At 37.5% G+C, this 16951-nt stretch overlaps 1 gene segment (V, D, J or C); it reads right to left on the bottom strand.

Moving 5' to 3' along the window:
• Positions 1-1345: 1345 nt before the first annotated feature.
• Positions 1346-2062, bottom strand: LOC108318611. The segment is given in 2 exon segments: positions 1346-1755; positions 1965-2062. Coding segments are annotated over 2 exon segments (456 nt in total).
• Positions 2063-16951: the final 14889 nt, after the last annotated feature.

A 16951-nucleotide genomic window follows, 5' to 3' on the forward strand; every position in this document is an offset into this window, starting at 1 on the left:
TGTCTATTTATATTCTTTGTCCACTTTTTGGTGGTATTATTTGTTTTTATATTACTGATTTGAGTTCCTTGTAGATTCTGGATATTAGTCCTTGGTCAGATGCATAGCTTGTGAAGAGTTTCTCGCACTCTGTGGGTTGTTTGCTGATTATTTCTTTTGCTGTACGGAAGTTTTTTAGTTTAGTTGGGTTCCATTTCTTTATTTTTTGTTTTTGTTGCATTTGCTTTTGTGGTGTTAGTCATGAATTCCTTGACTAAGCCAATGTCTAGAAGAGTTTTCCCAATGTTATCTTCTAAAATTTTTATGGTTTGAGATCTTAAATTTAAGCCCTTGAATCATCTTGAGTTCACTTTTGTATAAGGTGAGATAAGAGGATCCAGATTTATTCTTCTACACGTGGCTTCCAGTTTTTCCAGTACCGTTTATTGAATAGGATGTCCTTTTCCCACTGTACATTATTGTTTGCTTTGTTGAAGATCAGTTGGGTGTAAGTATTTGGGCTCGTTTCTGTGTTCTCTATTCTGTTCCATTGGTTTATGTGCCTATTTTTATAACAATATCATGCTGTTTTGGTAAGTATAGCCTTGAAATACCACCTTAATCATGCAAGAATGCCCATCATTTAAAAGTCAAAAAATAATGGATATTGGCATGGATGTGGTGTACATAGTACAACCACTATGGAAAACAGTGTAGAGTTTCATTAAAGAACTAAAAGTAGAAATACCATTCGGTCCAGCAATCCCACTCTTATTTTTCTTATCTACCCTGAGAAAAAAGTTATGATATGAAAAAGGCATATGCGCATGCATGTTTATTCCAGCACAATTCTCGATTGTAAAAATATGGAACCACCATAAGTGCCAATCAAGTAACGAATGGATAAAGAAAATGTGGTGTCTATATATCACGGAATACTACTTAGCCATAATACAGAACAAAATGATGACCTTTGTAGCAACATGGATGAAGCTGGAGGCCATTATTCTAAGTGAAGTAACTCAGGAATAAAAACCAACAATCATATGTTCTCATTTATAAGTGGAAGCTAAGCTATGAGGATGCAAAGGCATGAGAATGATATAATAGACTTTGGGGACTAAGGAGGAAGGATAGAAGGGGAGATGAGGGATAAAAGAACATATTGGGCATAGCATACACTGCTCGAGTAACAGGTGCACCAAAATCTCAGAAATCACCATTAAATAACTTATCCATGTAGCTTAAAATCACCTATACTTCCAAAACTACTGAAATACACAAAATATTTTTTTAAAAAGATGAAAGTATGCAGCAGTGACTCTGGTTTCAGCTTTGCTGGGCAAGCCACACTTCATTGTGTTGGTTAACTCATTGCCCCAGAAGCACCTGCAACCATCAGAAGTGTTACAGGGTTTTGTCCTGTTTCTTTGATCAGCCAGGCTGAGCTAGTTTTTGTTCTGGGTTGTAACACAGTGTGAGGCCAACTATTACTCTGCTGGCAGTAATACGTTGCAGCATCTTCAGCTTCCAGGCTGCTGATGGTGAGAGTGAAATCTGTCCCAGATCCACTGCCACTGAACCTTGAGGGGACCCCTGAGATGGACTGGGAAGCATACTTGATGAGGAGCTTTGGAGCCTGGTCTGGTTTCTGCTGGTACCAGTGTAAGTTATTACTAATGCCCTGACTGGCCCGGCAGGTGATGGTGACTTTCTCCCTTGGAGCCACAGACAGAAAGGCTGGAGACTGAGTCAGCACAATTTCACTCCTGGAGGCTGAAAATATACAGCAAACATCAGTACAACATAAATATTTGTGTATGAAAATCACCTCTAATCTTGCTAGACTTGAAGAAAGAATATGCCTTACATTTTAAAAATTAGGACTTTAAAATCAAGCCAAAATTCACACATAGCAGGGTTCCCAGTGAAAGAAATTGCAAATTAAAATAATATCCCCACCTAGTTTGTAGACATATTCTCACCTGGAACCCAGAGCAGCAGAAACCCAATGAGTTGTGATGGCAACATCTTCCTGCCTTGACTTGTCAGTTTTGCTCATACCACATTCCAGAGAGTCTCTTTTAAGACACTGAGAGGCAGGGCCTCTTCACATATAAGAGGGAAGATACATGCAAATTATGGGGATGTTCTGTTGGTTTAAATACACCGAAATCACTGTTGACAGAAGAGCGCCCTCCCTGCTCCTTCCATGCGTGTGTGAAGCGCCCTCTGCTGGCGCCTGCGGATAAGCTCTGCTGAGGCTCTGGCAGGGCTTGACCAGACCCAGGGCCCAGCTGCAGAGTGAAGGCAGAGTCCACGGAGATCTGAGAGGTCTGCAGTCATCTGGGGTGAACAGAAGCTCACATCCTCAATTTCGGCCCAGGGCTATGTTAACTCTCCTGCTCTCTGTCACATTGTAGGATGAAAAAGCTTTGTGAATATTCCACAAAGCATTACCCCATGTAATGCTATATTGATGACATCATGGTAATTAGATGTGATGAGCTGGACATTGTAAGGACTCTGAATTTCTTGTGAAAACACATGTGCTCTAGAGAGTGGGATGCAAGCCCCCCCAAAATCAAGGGCTTGTCACATTAGTGAAGATATCAAGTGTTTATAAAAGGGGTATGAGCCATGCTGGCTCATCCCCTTCAAAGTAAGAAAAAATAATTGCACCTTGTACTTCAAACCACTAGGACTGAAGCACAGTGCTGGCTAGGCCATCCTAGACTGTTGACACAACACACTTCACACTTGGGTTTACTACATCATCCCATTTATCAGCTAACTTGGAAGGCTGTCATTTTTGAATGAACTCTGAGAAAGAAAAGATTCTGTAGTAAGTTTAAGTGTTAATCCAAATGCCTCTGTCACTTGAGCCATGTGGTCCAGCACACTGTCTGGTGCTAGATGATCTGTATTAGATGAGGACACTGTGAACTTTCGTGTAAGCCCCAAAGGAGAGTCACAGAAAAAAATCTCTACAGTTCTTGAGTAAGATCCTGAAACGCCCCCCAAATAATCAAACAACACACAAACAATTCACTGCTCAAAATTCAACTCTCAAAATATCACAGGGTCCTTGTAGACATGCCCATGAGTACTTGACTGTTTGACTAAATAATTAAGTGACTAAGCTGCCTCTCATGAACTGTGAATGTCACTCTCACCAATTTTAAAGTCAGGTGAGGCGCAGCACGATTCAATATTAGGATGCAGATGGTACTTTAGGGACTGGGTTCAAGCAGATTCAGAAGGCATGCCTCATTTCCATAGACAGATGTTCCAGTTCCCTTTATCACTTTTCTCTCTCACCCTAACACCTCTGCATCAGCTCACTGATATCATGGGTTTTCCTGATCCGCTAATGTCAGAGAGAGAATACAAAAAAGAAAAAGAAAACAAACAAAAACAAAGAAAACCAAAACAACGAGAAGAAGCTGGGTTTTCTCTTGAATGGCTTTGCATCATATATTTGTGCAAGTAAATGTGAACTGTGCCCACCCTATGGCAATGATCATGGGTGGCTGTGAAATATTACCTTGAGTTATCTTATATCTGAGCAGAGCATATGTTCATCAAATTAGTATAGATAGAGAAGTGTCCGGAGTCAGGTATACATATGGATTTCCAAATAGCTGGTTGACCAAAGTCTTGGAAAGGAAGGTTGTAGTTTCGGAGATAAGAAGCTCTAGAGAAGAGGCATGGGATTGCACTCCTGTGAGGGAGAATTATATTAGCACAACAGCGAATATCTGCCACAACCATCCTTACTGAAAGCCATCCATACTCATCCATCTCTAAGCCGATGAATTGTACTCCATCTTCTCTCTTAACTTTAACAGTATTTGTATAACACATTCTTAAACAAAGTAGCCATGGTGGCCTGGTTGAGAGCTATGCACTTCCACAGTGATATGCATCATGTCTCACCATAACCATCTCCACCCGTGTTGAGCCAACTATTGCACTTCTCGGTATCTGACTTCTCAGCAGCAGAGACAAATAACATCAATAAGTGGATGGCAATTAGGGAAATTGGATTTCTTTTCCCTGAAAGCAGATGCATCTTCACTAGGATTCTTCTGCATTCTAAGTATATGTTTGCTTTTCCAGCCCACAGATAATTAGCTATCCCAGTGTTCACAGAGTGTACATTTTACTGATATGGGAATTTTTGAGAACCAGGGTCCTACATGGTTGAGGGAAATTGAAAGTATAGGCACATGATTATGGCATCCATTGGTCCTACCAAATATAGTATCTAAAGAAGTCCACTTGGGTATAACATTCTGCAAACTTTAAATCCTCTCCTTCAAGTGATGATGAGTCTTTAAACAGATGACCATGATAGTGTTAATGAATGATTCAGGAAGAAAAGAGGCAAAAGGAGTAGCTTTTCTAATCACCATTCCCAGGAACTCAGCTGGGGGATACATGATTCAAGTCATGCAGTTTTAGACCCTGCTCACTACAGGGCCTGATGCTCAGTAATAGATGCTTCTACTTGGAAATACTATAGGAGATCCTAAAGCTAAACCTAAAGCTATGGAAATGCAGGGTTTCTCACTGCAGAAGACAAGAAGGCAACCAAATAATTACCTATTTCAGTAAAGTTAAATAATAAAGTTAATATGAAGTGATCGTTTTCTGTTACTTATTTGGTAATAGGAGAATGTCTGGGAATATGTCTGAACTGAGGGACAGTGAAGAGCACATGTCATAATCAGATGGTGACTGTCCTCACATTAATATAAGGTAAAACTGGAAACAATTACAAGGAGTTAGGAAAGGGAAAATATTTTTAAGTAAGCCCAGTACTAATGCATGCCTGAACTATGGCTCCAGCTCTTCCAGAAGGAGTTCTTATAAAAAGGAGACTCCAGGCCTCAACTAATGAATGCTAAAATTTTCAGTTTTGTGTCCTATAATATACTTCACTGAGCAGCATTTGTCATACATACTCATTTTCAGTTTCACATTTGGAAACTACCAATTATCTTTTTCAAGGTAACCCTAACCCCATATCAAAATCAAATGGAAATATTTTTAAATTATTCTTGCCTGCACTACCCTAGCCTAATTGATTAAAAATATTGACTACCATTCAGGTAGCTACATCTATAAAAATCACCCTAGGTATTTGTAATACAAGCAGAATAGCAAATCATTTATCTGATTGAATCTCTGCATCTTTCCAATCCAGCAGCCACAGCAGTGACACGAACTGAGAACTTGTTAGATATTCAAAATATCATAACATAACATCCAAAATGTCCAGATATCAGTCAAGAAGCACACTTCATACCAAATCCAGGAAAATTTAAGTTGAATGAGAAAAGTCAATAAGTAGATACTAACTGTTATGTAATCTATATGTAAAAATGATAACCTCTACATAATAGATACATAAAAATGATAACCTCTACATAACAGATATGTAAAAATGTTAACCTCTGCATAATAGATATGTAAAAATGATCTTGAAATGATTTTAAAGCTGTTATCATAAAAATGCATCAGTAAACAATTGTAAACATGCTTGAACCAAATGAAATAATAGAAAGCATCAAGAAGAAAATACAAAATATAACCAAAAAATGAAACATTTAGAACTGAAAGATATAATCACCATAATCAACAGGCTCAGTAGATGTCCTAATAACAGAATTAAGCAGTCAGAAGAAAGAATCTGTGAAATAGAAAGTGAAATACCCAATCTAAACAACAGTTCAAAAATAGGCTAAAAAAAAAGTGGATAAACACAGGATAAATACGAAAAAATCTGTGCTAAGACACATCACATTCAAAGCTCTAAAAAGTAAACAAAAAGAATAATCTTAATAGCAGAGAGAAAAGTTACTGCTTATCTTTAGAGGAAAACCAATGACAGAATATTTCTCCTCAGAAACTGTGAAGGCCAGAAGCAAATGACACTTTTCAATTACTGAAAGAAAAGCTCTGCCAGGATAGAATTTTATGTCTAGTAAAACTATTTTTCATGAATGTGGGAAAAATCAAGAAGGCCTCAAATTCACGAAACCAACCCCAGAGTTCAGACTTCCATCTTAACATATTAATAATAACATTACGCATATTTTGAAATTTGAAAAGAGACAGACATTGGTCAATCTGTAAGAATAATCCCAACTGTATGTTATCTGTAAGACAGGAATATCAAATACAACACAATATGTTATGTGTAAGACATGTGTATCAAATATAACACTATAAGTAGGTTGACTATAAAAAGAAAAGATGTATATATATATAATATATATATATATATGCCATACTAAAAGATCTATATATATATATATACCATACTGATATTAATAAAAGAAGATCAGGAGTGGCTAACAATAATATCAGATAAAGTATACTATAGAGTAAAGGAAAGTTACCAAGAACAGAAGCCATATTATATAATGGATAAAAGAGTCATTTCTAAAAGAAGACAGAGCAATTCTTAATATGTATGCACCAAATAGCACAGCAAAATAGTGCACGTGGTGAAAACTAACAAAACAATTAGACTTGGAGACTTTGATTTCCCTTCTCAATAATCTAGACAGAAATTGGCAAGGATAAAGAAGCACTCAACAGCATCACCAACCCACAGGATCTAACTGACATTTAGATCCTATCGAGTGTTTTTAGAACACTCCAAACAACAGTAGCAGAATTCAAATATTTTTCAAGTGTCCACAGAACATGTACCAAGATAGGCTATATGCTGTCCATAAAACACCTCAACACATTTAAAACAATTAAAATCCTAATAAGTGTGTTCTCTGACCACAGAGGAATCAAACTAGAGATCAATCCTGAAAGGATCATCTAAAATTCTCCAAACACTTGCAACCATAGTTCATTCCAAAGAACCAGATTTTGGTTTGCTTGGTGTTTACTATTGTTTTTCTGTTTTCAATTTTATGGATTTTTGCTCTCCTATTTATTATTTATTTTCTTCAAGTTTTAAATCCTTTGACTTAAATCACTCCTCTTTCTGTGGTTTCATAAATAGAAGCTGAGATTATTGATTTTGTCCCTTTAGTTTTATACATACAGATATACATTTGTTTATATATAAACATACATATTATATATATGTGTGTGTGTGTGTGTGTGTGTATAAACAAACGTGTGTGGGCATGTATGTGGGCACATGTATGTAATGTATGTATTTGTCTTGCATTGAGACTGGATAATTTATGAGGAAAAGAGGTTTATTTCGCTCGTGGTTATGCAGGCTGTACGAACATGTAACCAGAACTTGTTTAGCTTCTGATGAGGCCTCAGGAAGCTTTTAGTTGTAGCACAAGGGGAATAAGAGCAGGGATGTCAAATGGTGAGAGAGGGAGCAAGAAAGAGAGGAGGAGGTGCCACGCTCTTTAAAACAACCAGCTCTAGAGTGAACTAATGGAGTGAAAACACACTCATTACCTTTGGAAAGGCACCAAACCATTCATGAGGGATCTGCTCTCATGACCCAAACACCTTCCACTGGGGCCCACCTCCAATGTTGAGGATCACATTTCAATATGAAAGTCTGTGTGTATGTATATATATAGCTCCAGTGAAGGGACAGGAACAGCCAAATATGTATGTATGTATATTTTGCTGTTCCTGTCCCTTCACTGGAGAGAGACATAACCTAAGGGAAAATGGAAGTGTAAAGGTGAGGGAAAGAGGAAGGAACAGGGGTTATATCAGTAAACCAATCTAGCTGCATGTATACCAGTAACTACTCAACCAAAATAAAATCCAAAAAACATTCATTTTAGGTTGGCATGAACCAGTGTTAATTACAAAGTTGTTACACTGAATGAATTTAATTGGAGAATAGATGTAGGGAAGACTGGGATGATTAGGATAAGCTTTCACTCGGCTTTCTTCACTGTCACGTCTGGTTCCTCAGAGGGCGCTTGGACCCCCTCCATTCTCCTGTAGGTTCTGGCAGGCCGAGGTTGTTGGAGCTGACAGGGTTTTTTGCATGGTGTCTGAGGTGCAGCCCAGGCTCTCATGGACCAGAGCGGCAACCTGAAACCTATTCCCTTGAGTTCTCTATCTTCTTTCTCTCGTGCCTGCTCCCCAGACAAACAACACATATGGGCAGCTGGGCCATTCAGCAGGGAGGTTTGCGCTCAGGGCTGTGTCACTGTGTAAGAAAGTTTAAACCTTGCTGGCAGTTATAAACTCCAACACCCTCAGCCCCCACTCTGCTGATTTTCAATGTGAAATCAGTGCTTGACCCACTGCCACTGAACCTGTCTGGGACCCCAGAGAACTGCCTGGAACCTAAATAGATCAAGAGCTGTGGAGGCTGTCCTGGCTTCTGCAGGTACCAATTCAAATAGGTGTTTCCATCAGTATGCTAGAGGCTCTGACTAGACCTGCAGGAGATGGAGAGCGGCTCTCCAGCGGGGACGAGCAGGGAGAGTGGAGTCTGGGTCATCACAATATTCCCATTGGATCCTGAAATGTGAGACAGAAGTGCATGGTTATACATAAACGTAAAAAGACATTTTCATTATTTTCTTCCTGTTACATTTGTCATGCTAAATCATTGTTTCTGTGAGTGCAATTTTGGTTTACATCTCAAAAACATCCAATTTCAAAAGGAAACAAGATTTATAAGCCACAAAGAAGCCTATAGAATTCTTCTACACCATTCCTTTCTTTCTGTGTCAGTCTCTCCACTGGCGCACAAGTTCTTTTTTTTCTGGAATCTTCCTCACTCTCATGGATCGAAACCTCACGTGCCCCATCCTGGAGGACAAGACCTGCACATCTAACAAGTGGGCAGAACACACACGGGAGGCAGTGGGGCCCCCAGAGCTCACCCTCCCACCCCATTTACCTCCTTCATCTCCCTTCTGTCCTTATCAGGGACTCAGAGCATTAGCAGCCCCAGGAGCTGAGCAGGGAGCCTCATTGTGAGAAGGAAAACTGAGGAGTCCTGATCAGTCAAAGCAAGGTTAGAGCTGAGCTTTTATCTCTGACTCACATGGGAAGGCCCTCCCTAGGGGACAATATGCAAATCCCCTGCTGGGTCCAGTGGAGTAGAAAGAGCCAAGGGGAGGGTGAAGGGGCCTCTCTTGGAAGCAAGGGGATATGAAATATGCTCTGTATTTGAAGGACAACCAGTACAGGTAAAAAGTTGATGTGGCCTGAGTAGCAGAAGTGGCACGTTTAAGTGTTTCCTTCTGTTTTCTCTAATGTATATCTGCTTTTTTTTTTTTTTATTTTTCTTAGGCACATTTTTACACTTCTGTTTAATGGACTGGCTTTTATTAATATTTGATTATTTCTTTTTTCATGTTAATTTAAGAGTCTAGGTTCTGTCTTTTCAGGTTTTTTTCTTTTCTTAAATGGATATAAAACACACAGAGTAAAGGAACAAAAACTTAAATGTAGGAGCTGAATAAAGTTTATGTAGTCACTATTCAGATATAACTATAAACGTTTCAGAGTCTCCTGATGTTCCCCTCATGCACCATCTTAGTCAGTTCTGTCTGCTTCTACCCCAACCAACGTAACTGTCATTCTGGTGTCCATCACAACAGGTTGGGCAGGAACTTCGCAGAAATTGAAGGGTTTAATTGGTGGTAGTGTTTGCTTTTGATTTTGTTTGTCGTCTAGCTTCTTTCTTGTTTCTTTACTGTTTTTCAAGACTTCAATCCTACTTGTGTACTTGAGTTACTGCTGTCTGCTGTTACTTCCTGACATCTTCTAGACATATCTGTTATTAATGAATGCATCCTTCTTTACCAAGGATACTTTTTACTTTGCTTTTATTCTTAAAGGAGATTTTCACTGAAAATAGAATTCTAGGTTATTCTCTTTTTCCTCAGATTTTAAATATGTAATTTCACTGTCTTCTAGCCTGCATTGCTCATAAATAGAAGGCAGACAACCGTATTATTATTGTTTCTCTGAATACAGTAAATCAATTATCCCTGGGTGCATTAAAGGTTTTCTCTTTGTCTTTCAACATTTTAACTATCATGTATTTAATTATGAATTTCATAGTCTTTATTATAACAGGCTTCATTGACTTTTTTTTAATCTACAGAATAATGTGTTTCATTACTTTAGAAAAGTTGTTGCAATCATTTATTCAAATATTTTTTAAGGTACTTTCTCTCTTCTACTTTGTGATTTCCATTGCACAGGTGTTGGTATTCTTCACATTGACCTATACGCCTGTAAGGCCATGAATATTGATTTTTAAACTTGTTTCTTTCTTTGAATTAACTTTTTAATCTTTTTAAATTTCACCAATTCTTCTACAATCTTAAACTGCTCTTGGACATGTCTAATAAAGTTTACAGTTGTGAAGTCGTAATTTTCATTTCTAGAATCGATATTTAATCCTCTCACCATACTTTCTAATTGTCTGCAGAAAATTCCTATTCATTAGTCAGTGTTTTATATTTTTTAAAAGTCTTTGAACAATGCTTAAAAATAATAATTGGAACACTTTTATATTTAGCTGCTTTAAATTTTTTTCTGATGCTAATATTTTAGGACAAAGCAGAGTTACCTTCCACAGGTGGTTTCTGTTGTTTCACTTACACTCCCTCAGAATTGGTCACACTTTTCTGTTTCTTTGTAGGCTTTTAAAACAAAATTAAAACTGTACATATTAGATAACTTACTCTTGTATCTCTCTCTGGATTCTATTTGATTGTCCTGAGCAATGCTGAGTTTCTTTTTAGTAACCTGCTTGGATTTACACTGAAGAATTCAACTCTCCCCCTTTCATATTCTCAGAGGAATGCACTATCAGTCTGCAAAACGCCTTATGAACATTCTAGAATTGGGCAAGTGAATATTCTCTACATAATGGGAGCCAGGATTGTCTTCCACAGATGATTGAAATACAATGATATGAAAACATGATAAATCTTGTGAAGTTGTTTAGTAAGAATCCATGTTCTTTTGTTATGTTTTAGTTATTTCTATTTATATATGTAATAATATTGAAATGTTTTTAGACTAAAATTTGCATAATATATTACGATTGTTCTCATATACTCTTCAACTAGCTCCTTCTATAATGTTCATTTCAAATAAGTATAGGATAAGTATCAATACCAAAAAATTAACATAAATTCAATGCTATTAGTTAAGTAATTTGAAATCCCTTTTGCATTTCACTGATTTTTCCAGTAATCCCCTTTTTTATGTTCCAGAAAAAAATCCAAAATCCCATATTGCATTTAGATATTGTGTCCTTCATATTTCTCAAATTTTGCCTGTTTTTTAGTTTTGTCTTTCATGATTTTGAAACTTTTTAAGTGGACCAGTAAGCTATTTTGAAGAAACCCTTAACTTGCATTTGTTTGATTCACATCATTTATTTTAGCAAAAAACAAATTTATATACACACGCACATACACACACACACGTATGTGTGTGCGTGTGTGTGTGTGTATATAAATTTTTTTTTCTAAAATAAAGATGGGGTGCACACATACACACATACAGATGGGGTGCATCCTCAGTCCACAGCAAGAATTACAAAATGTCAACATATCCTATTGATGGTGATCAATGAATATGAACAATGAAACCCTTTCTGAAAGGAGGTCTTGGACAAAACTAACTAAACCAGCAGCTTCTATCAATCTTTGTAGTCAGTTACTTGCTGAATTTCTGAGAAATAATCTATTCTTGTCTGAAACTTTTTTTTTTTTAATGTTGTTTAGGCTTTAACCCTCTTCCTGCTTACTACACAATAGAGACTATTGAACAAATAAGTGAGTTGGCTTTTAAATGGCAAATGTTTCCATAATGGCCATTAACCACTTAAATGTTAATAGCCTGAAAAAAACAGAGGAATGGAACATATTAAAATGGAGTGGTATCAACAGATGAACAGCAGTTACTGAATCAACTGTTTGGAAAAGTATAATTTTCTGGCACTTGGAATACTGCAGGAATCAAATGCATAGAACAGCTTATACTGAGCTATTTCTACTGAGGAGGCTGAGATACCATTCATACCATTTTAGTATGTACACAGTTCAGACATTCTTTCTGGAAATATAAGGTTCTGGTCCCGCAGTTGAGAAAAGCATGTGGCTACATATGCATGATAGTTATTTCTAGAAATATGCACTTTTCCAAATTTTCAATTGCTTATCTGAAAATTTAATGGAATTTTGTCTTTGGATGGTAATGAAGCTAAAATGTTAGAAGAGAATGGAAACATTTAGTTGTATATGGAGAGGATATCAGAGAAGGGCCAACCATACTTTCCTGGATACAGTTCATCTGACTGGGGCTGTTAGAGGAAAAGACTTAGAGAAGAAAAGTGTTTGAAGAAGTCATACCTGTTTAAAAAATATGCACAATGTGAAAATTCTTGCATGAAAAAATAGATGACTTCACAAAAAGGTGAAGTGAGTTTTCAGTTTGCCAAATCACACTTATACATACATTTTTGCTTTGCTCTTTTATGCCCTATACCTCTGAGGTATCAGAAGGGCCTGAGTTTGAAAGAATTGGTCCCTGTAGGAATCCAGAAAGTAAGAAAATGAACAACATCTTTAGCACAGAAGCAGGCCAAACCTGGGAAAAACCTGAGATTAAGTTTGTGAGTTACGGCAGAAGTAGTAGAAAAAATGAGAAAGGTTAAAAAGACAGAATAACGATTACATAATAAAGAACAGCAATATGACATTCTAACCTTTCATAGGATAAAGTTATGATAATGAATGGTGAGAAGTAATGCATTGGACACATTTGGGTGGACATGATTGAAGGTCTGATGAAGTTAGTACAGAGCAAGAACAAATCATTAGGATTTGAATATTTGTGAGCTAGTCAGTGAAAATCCCATCTCAGAAACTAATGTGGCTACAGTTGAAACATTCTTGAATCCAAGGATTTAAGATTGTTTCTCCTAACTCTCTTCTAAGTTAGTCTAGTGATGATACTGATGATTATTATAGTGCTAAATGTTATAATAATAGTAATAACAAAATTAATACCAGCATATATAATGATAAGAGACTGTTCTAAATGCTTTACCTTGTGTAAATTGTAAAGAGACCTTTTGGATAGATTCTATTATTGCCAAAGTTTCATATAAGCAACTTTACTAATGTCACATAATCTGTAAGCATTAAAGCTCTGTCTCCAACACAATGGGTTTGATTTTCGGGACTGCGAAGATAACATCTTGACACTTAGATAAATATTGGTGTCTCTAATTCCAGAATGAATGAAGATCCAATTGGAACTTAGAGTAGCATTAATAAAACTGCTTCCTTGATACCTAGAGAAAGGATGAAAATGCAAAACATTTTAACTGATTAAAGAAAAGGAGCAGCTCTATATGAAATGAGATTTAGGGGTGTAAACAGAGGTTCTCAGAACTATTAAGAAGAAGAGGACCTGACTCTGGGTTGATGTAAGCAATGTACAGAATCAAGTGGTGTATAGAGGATCACTCAAGGAATTGTCTCTGCCTGCATGGACAGCATCATTGTCTGTCTTCCCAGAAATGGTATTGGTAACCTGAAGGGTCAGAAACTGGGTGCTGCTCCTCTGTGCAGTTGTGGTCATTCTTGCACCTGTAGCACTGGGGTTACTTGAGTATTGCTCTTTGAGGAAGCTTCAGGACCCTTGGAAAAGATCCCTAAGCAACAAGTGAAAGATGTACTTGGGAGATAAAAATCCAATTAACTCTTCATTCCAACCATATATTTAGGGTAGAAACAAAAGAAATGGGACCACACACATCTTAATTTTGTTTCTACAAGTTTTGTGCCATACACCATTCACGGAATCTAGGTAATTGGTGAGACAGAAGGACACAGGGATATAATTTTGTGATAGAAATTATAAGATAGATAATATTATAATAATTATATTATATATTATAGATAAAATTATAAGATAGAAATTCTACACTCAGGCTGAGCTAACAGCCTTTTCTGACCTGCCCATGGGTGAAAGCTGACCAATATAATATTCATACATCCAGTCATATAGGTTGATATATGTTATCAAATCTGATGGCATAAATATAAATGCTTATTCATCCATTTATAAAGACACGGAGAAGGAATTAAAACTAAACAATATACATTAAAAAGGGAAATTCACCTCACTTATAGAAAAAGTGCACTTACAGAAAAGTGTACTTATCTACTGCTCAAAACTCAGTGGATAATAAAACTAAGCAGGCATTTTATTGTTCATAGATGTTCATGATAACAATGATATGGCTGATTAAGGAAGGGCTTAGCAGGGTGATTCTCCAGCCTTTAGGTTGTGTTTCATTTGGGATCAAGGAGGGGCCTAGCCAAGGCACAACATTTGTATGTCAGGCAGCAAAAAGAAATACAATTTTCAAACAAAACTTACCAGGCAAATGTTAACCCAATCTTTCATAATACAGTGAACACAGTTTTAATTTATCATGTCACTGTGTTAATTCCTAAAGTTTCTAAAACATTTACTGCATTTAACTATCAAAGTATTTGATCCATTGATAAAAAATTATGTTTTTCAACTTTTAGAATATTACAAATATTTTCTAATGTAATTTTGCATTAGTTAGACATAAGGCAGTATATATTTTTAACTTGTTTTAACATAAATGGTCTCACTGTAGGAAAAAAAAACTCTTTAGCTAAAGTAAATGTCTTCTAAAACTTGGCTTCTTAAAACACTCAAACATTACCTCTCACCTGTTGAAGTGCAGTTATCATGCAATAATGTCTAAGGTACATCTGCTACTTTGCATTTCTAATGTGTTCATGGTGACGCTGAGAATGCCACTGGAATCTGGACAAACTTTAAGTAGCAATGTGCTTTTATACTAAGGGAAAAGTATACTACATGCACCTATAGGTGTTTTTATTTGTTTTGTCAAAAAAGGTTTTTTTTTTCATCTGTCAAATGATTGCTATATATTCTAAGCAATTTTATCATTTTTTCCTTTTACTTTATGACTTAATAAAGTTTTCAGCAATAATACCAGACTTTCTAATAATATGTGTAAACACATTCAAACATATCCTGAAGTCACTTCATATCTGGAAAATTGTGAGATTTGGGGAAATACTTCTCCTACTTGGCTGTCACCTTCTAATTCCTCATATTCATCATGATTTCTAAAAGCACCTTTCCCAAAACCCATTTAACCCTCTATAGTTTCTTGTAGAGTTACTCAAAGAGAAGCCTTCTCATCATATTTAAAGGTAAGAAGAAGGTTATTCAATATTCTTTGACAATTGTAGGCAAACATGTTCACTTAGATGAGGGCTGGAGAATCACGTGGTGAGGTGCTGCACCAAGCGATAGCATCAGCATCTTGACATCTGGACTTCCTAGACAAAGAAGACCACATGGTTAGACAGCCCATGACTTTAGGGGCCAATGAATTCTGGCTTCTGGCAGACCTCCAGAGATTTCCGTTTCTAGTATCAGCTTCCCTTACTACCATATCCCCATTTTTGTATCTCTAATTCCCTGTATTAAAACAATGTCTTCTTGCAATCTGTAGAGTGGTTTCTTGTTTGATCTATGACCCAGATGGATGCAATAACACAGGATCTTTGGGTATCATAATTGCTATCCCTTATTAAATCAGGAGAGATAGTGTCATGTCTATGCTGCTGGGGCTGAAAGGGAAGAAAGAGTGTTAGAATGCAGAGGAGACTTCTGGCCATTTCTACAAAACCTTTAAACCTTGCCTGCACCTGAGAAACATTCTCAGCAGGTGGACGCACCAGTGGAAGCACCTGGAGCAGCCATGCCTCACAATTCTGCCTCCCTGGGGATTTACTTTACCATTTGTAACACTGTAGGAGGGCTACTGCAAGTCTGTAGACAGGAATAAGTTATAACATTTTCAAGTTGCAGCCTGCTGATGGTGAAAGCAAAGTGTGTCCCAGACCCACTGCCAATGAACTGTGATGGGACCAAGATTGCAAACTGGATGAAGCATAGATCAGGACCTTAGGAGGATTCCCTAGTTTCTGCTGATACTGGCTTAAATGATGCTAATGCCCTGACTCACCCAGCAAGAGATGGTGACTCTGTCTCCTACAGATGCAGTCAGGGAGGATGGAGACTGGGTCATCTGGATGTCACATTTAACTCCTGGGACTACAAACATAGAAACAAATATTCACACAATTATTTATAAGATGATTTCCCTGAATGGCCAGTCAATACTGAGCACACTTGTTTAGTAAATTCCTAGCATTCTCCTTTCTCACCTGGGAGCCAGAGCAGCAGGAGCCCCAGGAGAGAAGGGGTCCTCATGTCCATGCTGTGTCCTGTCTGGGACTGACTCCTGCACAGGGTGTGACTAACATACTAGTAAGTCTTCAGGTCAGGAGGTTGTGCCCTGGGAACATGCAAATCAGCAGAGGATGCAGCAGACTGGCACAGCTGCAAGACTGGTTCATGGAGAAGTATCTTAGATCCAGATAAATCTTTAAGCAAATATTTAAACTCTTATTTTCCACATTTTCAACTTGACTCAGGGCATCTCAGCCTGGTTCAGTAGAAAGAATGTGAATTACTTTTCTTCGTTACTCCCTTAAGAATAGTAACATAAGACCCTGTGTGTACTCCAATCCTGGAGGAGAATGTGTGCCAAGAACAAGCATAGGGTAAAACTGGTGAAAGGGGAAAAGGTAGTGTGTTAATACCACCAAATATTATCCTGTTAAATATATACTAGTGCCAGGCGCGGTGGCTCAAGCCTGTAATCCCAGCACTTTGGGAGGCTGAGGCGGGTGGATCACAAGGTCAAGAGATCGAGACCATCCTGGTCAACATGGTGAAACCCCGTCACTACTAAAAATACAAAACATTAACTGGGCATGGTGGTGCGTGCCTGTAATCCCAGCTACTCAGGAGGTTGAGGCAGGAGAATTGCCTGAACCCAGGAGGTGGAGGTTGTGGTGAGCCGAGATCACGCCACTGCACT

Source organism: Cebus imitator, unplaced genomic scaffold, assembly GCF_001604975.1.
Source record: "Cebus imitator isolate Cc_AM_T3 unplaced genomic scaffold, Cebus_imitator-1.0 Scaffold222, whole genome shotgun sequence".
Taxonomy (NCBI): Eukaryota; Metazoa; Chordata; class Mammalia; order Primates; family Cebidae; genus Cebus; species Cebus imitator.